The sequence below is a fragment of the Diabrotica undecimpunctata genome, chromosome 10 (genome assembly GCF_040954645.1).
Source record: "Diabrotica undecimpunctata isolate CICGRU chromosome 10, icDiaUnde3, whole genome shotgun sequence".
NCBI lineage: Eukaryota > Metazoa > Arthropoda > Insecta > Coleoptera > Chrysomelidae > Diabrotica > Diabrotica undecimpunctata.
In genome coordinates, this window is record NC_092812.1 from 39,631,628 (window position 1) to 39,647,128 (window position 15,501).

The following is a 15,501-nucleotide window of genomic DNA, read 5'->3' on the forward strand; positions in this document are numbered from 1 at the left end:
TATATATATATATATATATATTAATTTTACACATATAATTAATTCTAGTCTTGGCTCATCGCCATTTTGACAATTTATGGCGTGGATAATTATTATATCTTCACTTTTTAAAATTATTTACTTAAATTTTTTAGGGATGAGCATTTTTTTGTCTGTCAATAATCTGTTTGCTTTAACATAATGTTTTAATTTGTAAATGATTCCACACACTTCTCACATAATAAGTACAAACAAATTAGTATTTAATTTAAATATGTAAGATTTAATCAAAAATAAAATGTAAAGAGCATGGCTAAAATATTAATATATAAAATATAATTTAAAAGATATATAATTCGAAAGATTGTAATAGAACTGGAAAAACTAAGACTAATATTTTTGGCCATTCTCGTTATCTCTTCATTTTGACATCAGGGAATGGCAGACATTTGACGATTAATTATTTAATCATTCTTATGTTATAGAGAAAACAAACTCTTTACTTTACTAGACTTACATTATAAACGTAAGTATATAATGTAAATGGAACATAATATAAATTAAATTAAACTACATTATAATGAAAACTTGGGTTTACTGAATCTTTTGAGTAAGAAATCGAGTTATTTATTTTAACAATTGTTTATTTTTCTCTTAAACTAATTATTAATAATCACTTTCTTTTATTTAAACTTTTATGGTAGACAAAAATAATCAAAATAATTGTTTAAACAATCAAAAACAATATATAGAAGTAATTACAAATAATATCATCATCATTTTGGCTTTACAACCCTACGTGGGTCCTAGGCTCCTCAAGAATTTCTCTCCAGTCGTCCCTATCCATTGCCTTTCTCCGCCAAGAACGTATTCCCATATTTCTCATGGTTTCATCGATGTTACCAAGGAACCTTGTTCTAGGTCGTCCTCTACTTCTCTGACCAATGGGTCTATCAAGGAGCGTTTTTCTAGCTGGGTCATTTTGTTCCATCTGCATTATATGCCCTATCCACCACAGACGTCCTATCTTAATATGTTTTACGATATCAGGTTCCTGGTATATTATATAAAGTTCAAAGTTTTGTCGTCTTCTCCACACTCTATTATCATTCACTGCTCTATAAATTCGCCTTAGTACTTTTCTTTCGAAACATCCTAACATGTTTTCATTATTATTTGTTAGAGTCCAGGTCTCTGAACAATATGTTAGGACTGGACGTATTATTGTTTTGTAGAGTTTTATTTTTGTATTTCTCGATATAATTGTGGATTTAAGGAGAAGATTGAGCCCAAAGTAGCATTTGTTGGCCGTGCAAATTCCGCGGTTTATCTCTGCGGTAGTATTATTTTCAGTGTTAAGGAGCGCTCCCAGGTATACAAATTCGTTCACTGCTTTGATGACGTCGTTTTCTATAACAAGTGGTCTTAGTATTTGTGGTTGCGTGCTTATTTTCAATACTTCGTTTTGTTGGTGTTTATTATTAAACCCATTTTTGTAGCTGATTCTTTTAATGCTACATACGCCTTCCGTACAGCGTTTTCCGTTCTCCCAACAATATTGATATCATCAGCATAGACCAGGATTTGCACTGATTTATTATATATTGAACCAGTGGTTGTGATTTGTGAAATACGTATTACTTTTTCCACAGCCAGATTGAACAGTATACAGGGATCTCCCTGGCGCAGCCCGTTATTTGTTTTAAAAGGTTCAGGCAGTTCCCCCTGAATTCGTTCTCTACATACAACTTTTTCAAGAGTTAGTTTTGTTAAATTTACCAACTGATTTGGTATTCCTAGTTCTTTCATTGCTTTGAACATTTCTTTTCTATTCACAGAGTCGTAGGCTGCTTTGTAGTCTATAAATATGTGATGAGTATCTATGCCATATTCCAGGCCAATTACAAATAATATCATTCTTCAATTACTTACCCGCTACTTGATTGTGATGTCTGATAGAAAAACTACTGGAAACCTTTCTAAAAATGGTTCCATAAATGTCCGATGAGGTTAACGTCAGGATTTTTTGGTGGTCATTCAATTAATGCAATATCAGCAGTATCATAGTAGTGAATTTTTTCCAGCCACGGAGGTGGGCGAGCATTATAAGAATGCGTTGTCAGATCTCCCTCTTCTAGACACCAACTATGTAAGGCCTTGGAAGCAGAGGCTAAAGCATTACAGAACCGTTACTAAATGCTATTCTTAGACAAATGTTGCAACTTACAAATAAATTGTTCTACTGCCTTTCAAGAGGATCGCTCAAATACATCACCATATTTTAAGCTAACTCTTGTTCCGTCATTGAACAAAACATGATTTTCTTCATTGGAGATTAATGTTTCTCCCTGTATTTTCCACTAATTTCACTTTTATTTAGTGGTTAGATTGAATTTTCGCTTCTACCACTAAAGTTTGTTGTTAAACAATTTACTAATAGATTTTTGTATCGTCATTTATATGATTCAGTAGTCTAACCTTTAGATAAATCCTTATTGCTATTTAAAAATAAATAATATTAGTGATTAAACTATGGGAAAGTATAAAAAATCAAATCTGAACGATAAATGTAAAATACATTATTAAAAAGGATAGTTATAGTACACAAAAAACAGTATCGATATGAATAAGAGTGTGATCCTATTACTCAATTTTTGCTTGGTGCTTATAACTTAAAACCTAAAAATGAGTTTGTGGGAATCCTTTATATTTTTTTCTTTATATTAATAATTATAATAAATGAGTCGAAAATTACATAGCAAACAGAGTATTTTGTATCATTTGTCCGTCATAAATTGCACACTTGTCTATATGTACCCATGCCAGGACTTTGGGAGTGTTTTTGAGATTGCTAATGTTCTCCTTTTGCATGTGTTTTTGTACAGAAGCTAAAAAGCAGCGGAAGAAGAAAAGTTTAACAGGTGAATAATTTTTTATTTTTTTACAAATTACTTAAACAAAAATATGTAATTATAATTAATGTTAACCTTTAAAAAAATATATTAAAATTGAGATTCTCTAACACTGTAAATGAAGCATGTATAACTGTTTTGAGATGAACTGTTGATTGTTGAATTAATGTTCGCACAGAGATTCGTAGTTAATAGTCATCTGACTTTAATGCAATGTTTTATGTTTTAACATTTTTCTTGAGTAAAGAAGATGAATTTTATTGAATCTCTGACTCTTGGTTTTAAATGTCATTTTATAAATAATGATTGTCGTGTAGGTGATGAAGAAAATGTTACTGGAAATAGCCATATGAACACAGGGAACAAAGATGAAGGAGGAGCCGGGGAGACAGGATTCAAGCTCGACGCATCAGCAGCCCCTGATCATGACGGCAAAGAAAATCACGTCCAATCTGAAAAATCCTCCGGAGAAAGGAACAAAAAGGAGAAATCTGTACTTCAAGCCAAACTTACTAAACTTGCCATTCAGATCGGTTATGCTGGGTCCACCATTGCAGTTCTCACTGTTGTCATTCTGATTATACAATTCTGCATCAAGACTTTCGTCATTAATCATCAAGCATGGAAAAACGTGTACGCCAACTATATGGTCCGTTACCTCATTATTGGTGTCACTGTACTTGTAGTAGCTGTACCTGAAGGACTGCCGCTGGCCGTTACCTTGTCTCTAGCATACAGTGTCAAGGTAAGTTACAATTTCTGCTATTATGTATTTATTATGCTGTAATAAGTTCCTAGTCCGATATATAAATTAAAATACAAAGATATCGCTCTATCTTCCTTTATCGATATAAGCGATCAACATCTCTGTCTCTATTGAATCGTATCAATACCAATAGCATTCAGAGATATCAACCTCGCAAAAGGTTTTTGGATTTACTCTATTACTCCTTCCGGAAACTTGATATTTAGCAACTCTTCATACCAGGTGATGTTGATTGCGACAGTATTCTAAATATCTTTATTTTGTCCTTTGTGTTTTACTCTTATTTGATCCTTTTTGTTTCACTCAACTCATCCACCTAAACATTATCATATCCACAATATGAATTGATTTTTCTTATTTGTGTTTGAATGTACATTCAGTACCGACATCTAAAACTATTACTTTAAAATAATTTCACCATCTCAAGTTACCAACATATTTGCAGTATTAATTTCATCTTCCAATAGACATTCTAGATTTTCCAACTTCTAAAGCCACTTTTATGGTTTTAGCCCTGCGTTTGATTATCGTACTAAGCGTATTTCCAGATTTAAGCTGTACTGCTTAAACCCTCACTCCCTCTTAAGGGGACAAATTTACTCATTACAGATACCTAGGGTGTTGACCTATCAGCTATTTTTTATTAAGTCACTTTAGTGTTTAGCTCTGCGTTACATTATCTTACTAATTAAGCGTATGTCCAGATTTAAGTCGTATGGCCTAGATGACTTGTGATAATATATTTTATAATTAAATCTCTAATTTTCAGAAAATGATGAAAGATAATAACTTGGTAAGGCATCTTGACGCTTGTGAAACTATGGGTAACGCTACTGCCATCTGTTCGGACAAGACAGGTACTTTGACTACAAATAGGATGACGGTTGTACAGTCCTACATATGCGAACAACTTTGTAAAACCATGCCCAAGTTTTCTGATATACCTGCCCACGTTGGAAACATTATCATCCAGGCTATTTCGATCAATTGTGGCTACACGTCAAGAATAATGGTAAGTCTGAATGCACAAATAATTTTAGTACAAGAATATAATATATAGGTACCCTATAAAATCATCACTTTCCTCCAAAAGTAAATATATATTTAGATATATTTTTGACCAGTAAAGTTTTACGTTTCGATTTCCACTCCGGAAATCGCTTTCAAAAAATATTTAAGAATTTTATTGAGAGTGTATAACAGCCAAAATTGAGATTATGTCTTATCAAAAAATAGAAATTTGACTTACTTGGCACTTGCCTTGGTGTCATAGGCAACAGCCATACCTGACTGGAAAGATATCTTCTTCGTCTTCTGCTTTTTCCATTATGAGTTCGCTGTTTTCGACCTCCACAGCATTCTATTTTAGCAGTCATCTTCTCTGAGATCTCTATATATCATAGCAATTCCTACGTATGTTTTCCATCTTGTAGCAGGTCTTCCTCTCCCTCTTCTTCCCGGCGGGTCCCAGTCCAATATTCTTTTCGGCCACCTGTGTGGCCATCTTTTTTGTAATTGAGGAAAGATATGAGGGTGGATTTTATGTCCTACGGAATTTCAAAATTCTGGTTATTATGTGGTTGTTAAACCACTGTTGGTTTTCAAAAATATTTAATAAATATGTTAAATAAAATACGTCGGTTTTATTTTTTTTTTACTCAATGAAACACCATTATCACTGTTGGATTTTATTCCAATAGCGAAGTCCTGACTTAAACTGCACTTTATTGGATATGATCATCATTCAATCTTCGCTTATCCACTGCTGGACATAGATCTCCCTCATAATTTTCCATCTATTTCGATCTTGTGCCTCTTGCATCCACTTCCTATGACAACGTTTTAGATCGTCAGTCCAACGTGTTGGTGGACGACCTCTACTTCGGTAGGCATCATCTCTTGTTATTATTGGATATGATATTCGAACGTAAATAAAAGAAACACTGTACTCTGTTTCACTTTTATTTTATATAGTCCTTATCCTATGACTTCTAAACTGCTACTCTCCAAAGAAAACTTATGTGTTTAGTTGTATCATGTGTTTAACTTGGTCATATAGCATGCGCTCACAGCGGCGTGCCATTTGGACTACACTACTACTACTACTAAGGATTTCCACAGTTTTCACTGTCTTCCTTCACTCAACCGTTTTCTCCAATTTTCCCTGTCATTCCAGTCTCCATCTCGCAGGGTTCTTTTCTCCATAGCCTCGTCGATTTCATCTCTGAATGACCTTCGGGGTCTTCCTCTCTTTCTTCTTCCAATCGGGCTCCATTCTGTGATTTTGTTTATCCAGCGTCCTCTGTCCGCTCTTCTGACGTGGCCGTACCAGGATAGTCTCTTCTCCTCTATATAGTCGATTATGTCTGATTGCACTCCCATTCTCCGCTTAATCTCTGCGTTTTCGCAAAAAAAACGCAGGGATTTGGACTACAAATAATGTAAAAATTAAATTAAATTTTACATATGATAATGAGCTTCTTCCATACATATTTGCGGTTAGAAGGAGGATCAGTTTACCATCTGATTTCTGTAAATATACATTGTTTCAATATTTGTAATGTTTTTGTTTCAGCCTCCGGAAGAGGGCAGTGATCTACCAAGACAAGTTGGTAACAAAACAGAATGCGCCTTGTTAGGATTCGTTTTAGGACTTCAAAAGAATTACCAAACCGTCAGGGACGATTTTCCCGAAGAAACATTCACTCGCGTATACACTTTCAATTCAGACAGAAAATCAATGAGTACCGTAATCCCTCGCCAAATAGCTGGAGAATCAGGTGGTTATCGATTGTTTACCAAAGGTGCTTCAGAAATTATATTACAAAAGTGTGCCTTTATCTACGGCCATGATGGTCGTCTTGAAAAATTCACCAGAGATATGCAGGAAAGGCTGTTAAAACAAGTTATAGAACCGATGGCTTGTGATGGTCTGAGAACTATCTGTCTCGCTTTCAGAGATTTTGTTACTGGTAAAGCAGAAATCAATCAGGTACATATTGAACATGATCCTAACTGGGAAGATGAAGGAAACATAGTCAACAATTTAACATGTCTGTGCGTTGTGGGCATTGAAGATCCTGTTCGAAATGAAGTACCTGATGCCATAAGGAAGTGTCAGAAAGCTGGTATCACTGTCAGAATGGTGACTGGTGACAATTTGAATACAGCCCGGTCGATAGCTACTAAGTGCGGTATTGTAAAACCGAACGAGGACTTCCTTATTCTCGAGGGCAAAGAATTTAACAGGAGAATCAGGGACAGTGCCGGAGAAGTAAGTATCTTAAAACGTTTTATAACAATTTTATTAACTACTAGAACTATCTTATGTCGAAAATTCTAGGTGGTTCTCTTTGTATGGGATATCTTGGGAAGTAAATAATCTTTCTTCGTAATATTGTAGATATTTAGGATTACTGATGCTTATCTGAAACAAAGTATCGAATAGACTCATTTTATCATCCATGGTGAAACACTGGCATTTAGGTCGATGAGTTCTTAAATGAGCCAGGTATTAGAACGTGTCGTAAACATAGTAAACTAAATATAGACTAGTCTACTGGCAACCATTAAATAACTTTGTATGGATATGAGAGCTGGACACACGACCTTATTACACTATTACAGTTTGCAATCGCTTTCATGCTACAACGTTTTATCCAGTGTACTGCAATTATGTTCGTTTACGTGAAGTATATTTGGCAGAAACCATTAAAAGATAATTGTTATTCAAAGACGAATTGCATTCTTTAAATCTGACTGCAAGGAAATAATATGCACATCATAAACAAAACATTTTGAAAAATACTGTGACATTTAACAAAGCTGGAAGTGTAGATAACCAGAATGCAGTTTCTTTTTTTAAATTGCATAAATCACCATCATATCATATATTCAGAAAAATTCCTGAATACGCGAACTTTAATAAAGTTCTTGTTTCCCGTCTCTGATTCACAGAACACCTTCAAATCTTAGAACTTTCCACGAAGAACGAAAGTTTAAAGGAATTATCTCTTTATAAAAAAATAGTTTATTCCCATTTTAGAGAAGTTTTGAGTTTCGATCCAACTCTAATTCTAAGCACTATTCCCTTTGAAACGTCCTATTTATTTGAAGCCGAATTTTCAGCGGTAGCTGTTATAAATTAGATCAAAAGTCTATGTGGAAAAGAGCATTATCAAGTATTTTTGCTTGATTTACATAAAATGTGGGGATCAGAAAGCTCATGTACATTATTATTAAAGGTATTTTTAAGTTTTTTTCATTTTTATGCCTATGAATGATGGCATTGTATACATAATTCGACTTAAGATCCAACATAATATACTCAACATGTAGATGCGCTGCAGTTTGAGTCTAGCATATGAAGACTTTAACCTTTATAAATGATAAAACTGTATTTGCCACTAAAGAGTATTGTTTCAGGTTCAGCAACATCTTATTGATAAAGTTTGGCCTAAATTACGTGTTCTTGCGAGGTCATCTCCCACCGATAAATTTATTCTCGTCAAAGGTATTATAGACAGCAAAGTCAGTGACAACAGGGAAGTCGTAGCTGTAACTGGTGATGGTACAAATGACGGACCAGCTTTGAAAAAGGCAGATGTCGGATTCGCTATGGTAAGTTTTGCTAGTAATTTTAAAATAGATATACTATTCACAAATAAGCAAGCCTTACAAATCAGTTTATATGAGAATCGAATCGATGTTACTGTTAGAAACGGTCTGGGAACAGGGAAGCACTATTTAGTGTAAATTATACAACGATACCTTGATACGAACCGGAATATACTATGCGTGGTTTATAGACTTCCAAAAGCTTTTGACAAAGTCCAGACATCCTAAGAGTAGTTTGTCAAGGATCAGTAATTTTTAACAGTCTTATATATTGTGACGATATGGTCATTTTTGGAAACGACATGGAAGGTAGAACGCATACTGCAACATCTTTACAACACACACGAACAGTATGGACTACAAACGAACGTTAAAAAACAAAAACGATATTTTCAAAACAGCAAAGAAATGTAGGTACTTAATACATCAACAACACAATAGGATATGTATGTAAATACTTAGGAACAAGGTTAAGGAAAGATGGAGATAAAAAAAGAAATGAGATTTAAAATAGAAATTGCATAAACACATCCATTCAACTGAAGAACTTACTTTAGAATCGTACATTTAACATACATTTTTCCAAAAGTGCTACGATGTTAGGTTAGGTTAGGTAAAACTGGATACTTGTTTCAAGGACATTTAGCACCTAAACGCACAATTAAAATATTACTTTTGATTCTTAAGAGCCAGGAAACTTAGGAAAATAGTAATATTGACTTAACACTAGATAATAAATAAAATAATATGGTTCAGGTTTTATTAATAGATTTTTGTCATAATATTAAGTTAATAAAGGAGAATTATGTATTGCATTTAGTCTTATTGGTGGCGTCTTTTGGTTACATTTACTTAATACATATTAAATATATTGTTTTTTCTTTAGGGTATTGCTGGTACTGATGTAGCGAAAGAAGCTTCTGATATTATTTTGACTGACGACAACTTCAGTAGTATCGTCAAGGCTGTTATGTGGGGTAGAAATGTTTATGACAGTATAGCCAAATTTTTACAGTTCCAGCTTACTGTCAATGTTGTTGCTGTTATCGTAGCTTTTATTGGCGCTTGCGCTGTCCAGGATAGTCCTTTGAAGGTAATTATTCATTTAGTGGACTTCAATTTTAAGTCTATAATTATTTTTTTGTTTTTTTAGGCTGTACAAATGTTATGGGTTAACTTAATTATGGACACATTAGCTTCTTTAGCTCTGGCTACTGAAATGCCTACTGGAGACTTACTGCTAAGGAAGCCGTATGGTAGAACAAAACCCTTGATTTCCAGAACTATGATGAAGAACATCTTAGGACAAGCCATATATCAATTAGGAGTAATTTTTGCTTTATTGTTTGTAGGTATGTAGTCTTATTTATAGTACCAACGAAAATACGTTTATATTTGCGTTTTGTGTTAGGTGACAAATTTTTGGATATTGAATCCGGAAGAGGAGTGGAAATCGGTCATCCTCCAACACAACATTTCACCGTTATTTTCAACTCTTTCGTAATGATGACTCTCTTCAATGAGTTCAACGCTAGGAAGATTCATGGACAAAGAAATGTTTTCGAAGGTATCTTCACCAATCCTATCTTCTACACTATCTGGATTGGAACATGTATAGCACAGGTAAGCAGTTGGAGATCCTTAAGGTAAAATATTTAATACATATACTGAAAAAGAAAATTCCTCTTATTAGCATAAATAATACTTATTTATTGAGCAGTACAGGTATCTTATCAGTGAATATTTGATTGCAGGTGGGTATTATCCAATTAGGTGGTGTAGCGTTTTCGACAACTAGCTTGGATAGAGACCAGTGGCTCTGGTGCCTTTTCTTTGGAGTAGGAACTCTTCTATGGGGACAACTTGTTACGACTGTACCAACCAGTAAACTTCCAAAGATTCTTTCGTGAGTATAAACATTTTGTTAGTAGCTGTAACTTTTGTGATTCTATGAAATGATGTTTGGCTTTTAAAATCAAATCCAGCTGAATTCTAACCGTATAACTATGTTTCGGTAGCAAGGTTAATTTAGATAGTACAGATATAATAAGTACAATAACACAGGAAATTAAATGATACACTTGGCAAATTACTCATAAAGCAGATTTAAGATTTACTCACAAAGATTGATTTAAAAATGAAATATGGAAACGAAAGATTAAAAGAGCTAAAATCCATTTTCACGCCACTTATAATCTTGTGAGTCGTTAGCATCACAAATGAAAATAGCTCGAAGCAATAATAATATTTTTAATTCAAGTGCAGACTAAAATCACTAAGATAGTATTTATGAAAAATAGCAAAGCTGTTTCGTAGCTATATTCTTAGTATAAATATAAAAGGGAAACTGTTTATAAGCTACATATTTTTATTACTTCATTGTAAAGTTGAAACCTGAGTTCTGAAACCAATAGAATGCAATATTGAATTGTGGCTGTATAAGCTGCTGTTGAATATATGCGCGAGAGATCACACTGCTGGTGTTTTAACATTTTCAGTGCGGCAGTCCCTGCACGTTTACCGCTGCCACTATGGCTGCTTTTAAACCAATCGTGCCAGCATTACAGGGTACAGATTATGAGCGGTTGCAATAAATTACCAATGTTATGAATATTTTATTAAGTATTACTAATATTAATTTTGTAAATAAAAGTTCTGTGATATAGTTTGAAATAAGATAAGTTTTATTCACACAAAAATTATTTGTTTTTTTTTTTCAATAGCAGAAATAGTGAAATAGATAGATATATTCTATTTATATTATATAGTCACAAAAAATGTAATTAAAGGAGGCCATGGAATCGCTTATCTCTGAGCGTCGGTAATAGCATATTCACCATACTGAATGTCTGACATTTAAGGTCTGACATGTCAATGTAAAATTTGGTTAGTCCTTTATTGTGTACAAGCAAATTAAGTAAAAAATGATGTTCGACACAGCAATTATTAAATATAACTTCATACCAATGTATAATCCTTTTGGATGCTGTTAGAAAGGTCACCACTGCGAACGGCAGATAGATGGTTGGTGGGGAACGAGTCGTGGGTTCAAAACTAGCTTTTGGAATTGGTACTTGGTTCAAAAGAACAAATTACCAGAAATAAGACAAGATCAATATGGTAAAATTACCATAGATAGGAAGGAAAAGATAGAAAATTGATACCACTTAACTTTTTGTAAATAAACGAAGAAAGTTAAGAAACATATGTTCTGAAAACCAAAATATAAAGGATATGGAAGTTACTACTATTAATTGTTGTCACACAGTATAAATAAATAACAATGATGTTCGGTGTAAAAAGTCGATACACTTAACTAAGACTGATACTGCCTAATCTTTCTTTCTGGTCCAACTATAGCTATCAAATGGTTTAAATTTAATATTTATTCAGGGTACTTGTTTTTAGAATAATCAAGAAAATACGTTATTAAAAACAAAAACAATTTGTTACAATTGGTTGAATACAAAAAAAATAGACAATTAGCAGATAAATAATCCTCCAATATACAACATGCAAAGAGAGGTATTCTGTTAATTAAAAATACAATAAAATAAAAAATAAAAAAAAATCTCATCTTTTCTGGATCGGGACTTAACTCGTGCTAAGGGAAACTTTAAACCTTATAATTTAACTCTGACAAAATGATTTATTAACAATTAATGATATTTTGACAATAACTCAAAAATAAAAAAAATCTCTGTTGCAAACAAAATCAAACCGGCGCGGCACTGTGTTTATCAAACTAACTTTTGGCACTATTTATCAAATTAAATTTCGGCACTGGTTATCAAAATGGAATAACTCTATAAATAATAAAGTGAAATAAAAGTCGTATGATGGAGAAAGATATGATCACTATTTCTAAAAGATCGCAGCAACTCCAAAGTTTTTCAGATAATATACACGGTAAAATTATATACCTTACAGTAGTTGGTATTTTGCCACTTGAAAATTCAAACACTGACTCTACACTTAAAACAAATCTCGGAAAATTTATTGTATGACTTAGGAATAAATCTGTATTTAACTTGAAGAATGATATGACATTATACGACGATATATTATTTCCTAATAGAAATACACTAAGATTATTGCACTTGGAGAAACATTGACTTATATCACGAGATGAATCAGGTCTCACCCCTAAGAGAACCACGCAAAAAGTGTTTTCCCTTCCATCAGGAAATTCATAGCTGCCCTAAGAAATACCAGTGACATATGTCCAAAACTTTCTCTAATTCCTAAAATTAGTAACTATCGATCCAACTTTCTCCTCATTGAGATCTCTTCTTTAGCGAAAGGATATTGAAAAAAAGTAGTGTGACTAATTTAAGATCAGAAGTTAGAAAATGTAGTGGTCTAAATGGTATAAGGTCTGTAGAATTTTAATTCCTCAAGATACGATCGCGTCACGCTCTCTCGAATTAGCGACAAGCAGTTTAAAAATTGAAAACGCATGAACTCAGTAGCGTATCAGTATGTTGGGGAATTATATTTATAAAAATGATAAAAGAAATAATTAAAATTTTAAAAAAATGTTACAACTTCTATGTAGATGTAAAAGTAAAGAGCTAGTTGAAGAACAGTTTGAATTGCAAAGTGGAAATTATAAAATTATGTTTTAACAGTACACAACCAGAGAAACGATGCAATGTCTTAAAGTTTTTTGATGGCAGGATAAAAAGCAGATACAGTAGTTTATGTAATATTTTGTATGAACCTTTATAAAAAGTTTCGTTTATTCATCACCAATTCACAATATGGAAAAACTCAAAATGTTACATACAGTGCTGTTCTGTTCTTTTTAGGGAAGAGTTTTAGTCTATTGTTTAAACTTCAATGGACAAAATTGTCAAAAATTTTGATTTTCCGTATCTACCACTTAATATTTTATAAGATTATCGATTAATGATTTCTATTTGATGCATAACCTTTAATGAAGAATAATTTTTTTCATGAAATTATTAATAAAGAAATTTCCCATTTTTCGCCAACTTTTTCAGACATGAAACGGAAAACTTAAACATAACAAGTCAACATGAATAAATATGAACCTTTTAAAACGAGTAAATCGGTACTCACCGGAGGGAGCGCAGACGTTCGGATACAATTAGCGTCTCTTTTTAAAGACAATAAAGTCGACTTTACTAAAGTAACAAGACATTTACTCAACACAGACACTACACATTACTTCCCTGAGTTAGTAATAAGTTATAGTCTAAAAAAAATCATTACTAAATTGACTGGCCAGTTGGTTGTGAAAACCAGTGCCAATAAAACACAAAACACACACACACACACACACACACACACACACACACACACCAAACGAGTATAAATATTATATCACGTAGATATTATGTCAAATCTGTGTCACTATCACTGTCGTCTCTTAATTGATGATAATGTTTTGTATATTATGTGTAGGAAAATATGAATTCTCAGCTTTCATGATATGTGAGACTGCATTTTTCCAACTATTCGCATCAATGTTGAGTACTTCCCTTTCAATTAGATGCAGGACAGATGCATTTAAATGTGGCTAACTATTATTTCTTCGAACTCTTGACTTAAGTTGATGCCACATATGTTCGATTGGGTTAAATACACAGTAAAATGGCGGAAGTCTTAAAATCGTATGACCCATATTTTCGGCATAATTATCCGAAAAGAATTATTTTTCAATACGAAACTTTTTAAAATGCCCAATAAATCCTTCTTAGTATTTATGTGAAAATAAATATCTTTTTCATATAAGTAATTCTGTATTATTTTCGTATCGCTTGAACTGGGAATTTTATTTAATTGAGTGCTATGATATGTTGCATTGTCCATAACTATAACACTATTATGGGGGATGTTGGGTATTAACTTATTTTTAAATCAGTCTTCAAATATATCTCAAGTTATGTTGTCATGGTAATCGAGACATGAATCACTGATGTTTTTAGCTGATAGAGATAAGGCATTTGGAACCCATCCATCGACTGATCCAGCATGGAATATTGTTATTCTTTTTCCTCTATTAGAAGGTTCTTTTGTTGAACAAGATTGACTTTTATCTACCCAACCTTTAGATGGCGTATCGTGAGTATCAAACCACGTTTCATCTAAATAAATAATAGGTCGATTCTCTCGACGATACTGTTTAATTTTTTTTAAATATTCCGTTCGCCATATCGGTAAACGATAGGATTCCTGTCTTTTATCTACTTTTTTGTATTTAAACCCTATACGTTGCAAACACTTCCAAACAGTTGTTCTACCGCACTTAATTTCAGTGTTGTCGACGTGTAGCCTGTCAACTAATATATCTAGTGTGGGTACAAGTTGTTCTTCATACAAGGCATACATTTTGCGACGAATAAGATCTTGATCTGCACGATCGACCTTCCGAGAAATACTGTTATCCCGTCTTGTTAATCTTGGTATAATGGGATTACTTACAATTTTTCTGACTGTGGATAATGGCTTTTTAGTCAAAGTTGCCGTTTCATGTAAGGCTTCGTTACTGTCCATGTTTTTTTCGACAAGATTTTGAAAAACATTGGCGATAATTTGTTTTGCATCAGTAGATAAATGTATTCGTTGGCGCTGTTCAGGTTCTAATACTTCAATGAGATCACCTCCTTGTCGATTTGGTTCCGTTTCATTAACTGGCGAAATTGCCCTATTATCCTCTGGACTCCAGGGACGCCACATTGTTTCATACAATAAAGGTAAATTTGACTTACGTGGATTCACCGGCAAGTGTACACACTCTAAATTTAAAAATAAACACTTTTATCACAATACTCAACTAATTTTTTGCACAAACTGAACACTCAAACGACTTTACAACCAATTCCATCGAAAACAGACTTTTAAGTGTTAGTTTGTCATCGTACAACTCTCTTTAAATTAAACAATTAACGATAAAGAACAGGTAGAAGGTTATATAAATTCCAAGTAATTTGTTAATAGGTCAATTAAGTTAAACGTGTACTCATCATAACTGTATATACGGGTTTGTCAGTTGGAATGTGCTGTTTGAGATATTACCCGTTTTCCCAAAACTTATTAATTTCCACGGCCGGTCCATTTTTCACATTACGCTTGAATGATAATTTGATCTTATTATATGTACCTACCTACAGTTGACTTGTCTATATGCCGGTCCTGGCAGCTTGGGTTGCTGTGATAATTATACAATAGAGTATTTATAAGGGATTATTCAGTTTTACA

At 33.2% G+C, this 15,501-nt stretch overlaps 1 protein-coding gene across 8 annotated transcripts in view; it reads left to right on the top strand.

Moving 5' to 3' along the window:
• LOC140452233 (plasma membrane calcium-transporting ATPase 2-like) overlaps positions 1 to 15,501 on the top strand; it is a 417,554-nt gene that overhangs the window by 342,370 nt on the left and 59,683 nt on the right. For all 8 annotated transcript variants that reach the window (XM_072546364.1, XM_072546367.1, XM_072546365.1 and 5 more), the window contains 9 exons: positions 2,865 to 2,900; positions 3,209 to 3,636; positions 4,427 to 4,669; positions 6,233 to 6,931; positions 8,083 to 8,277; positions 9,161 to 9,367; positions 9,428 to 9,626; positions 9,686 to 9,897; positions 10,029 to 10,180. In XM_072546364.1, the coding sequence (XP_072402465.1) occupies positions 2,865 to 2,900; positions 3,209 to 3,636; positions 4,427 to 4,669; positions 6,233 to 6,931; positions 8,083 to 8,277; positions 9,161 to 9,367; positions 9,428 to 9,626; positions 9,686 to 9,897; positions 10,029 to 10,180 (2,371 nt within the window). The remainder of the gene's footprint in view (positions 1 to 2,864; positions 2,901 to 3,208; positions 3,637 to 4,426; positions 4,670 to 6,232; positions 6,932 to 8,082; positions 8,278 to 9,160; positions 9,368 to 9,427; positions 9,627 to 9,685; positions 9,898 to 10,028; positions 10,181 to 15,501) is intronic.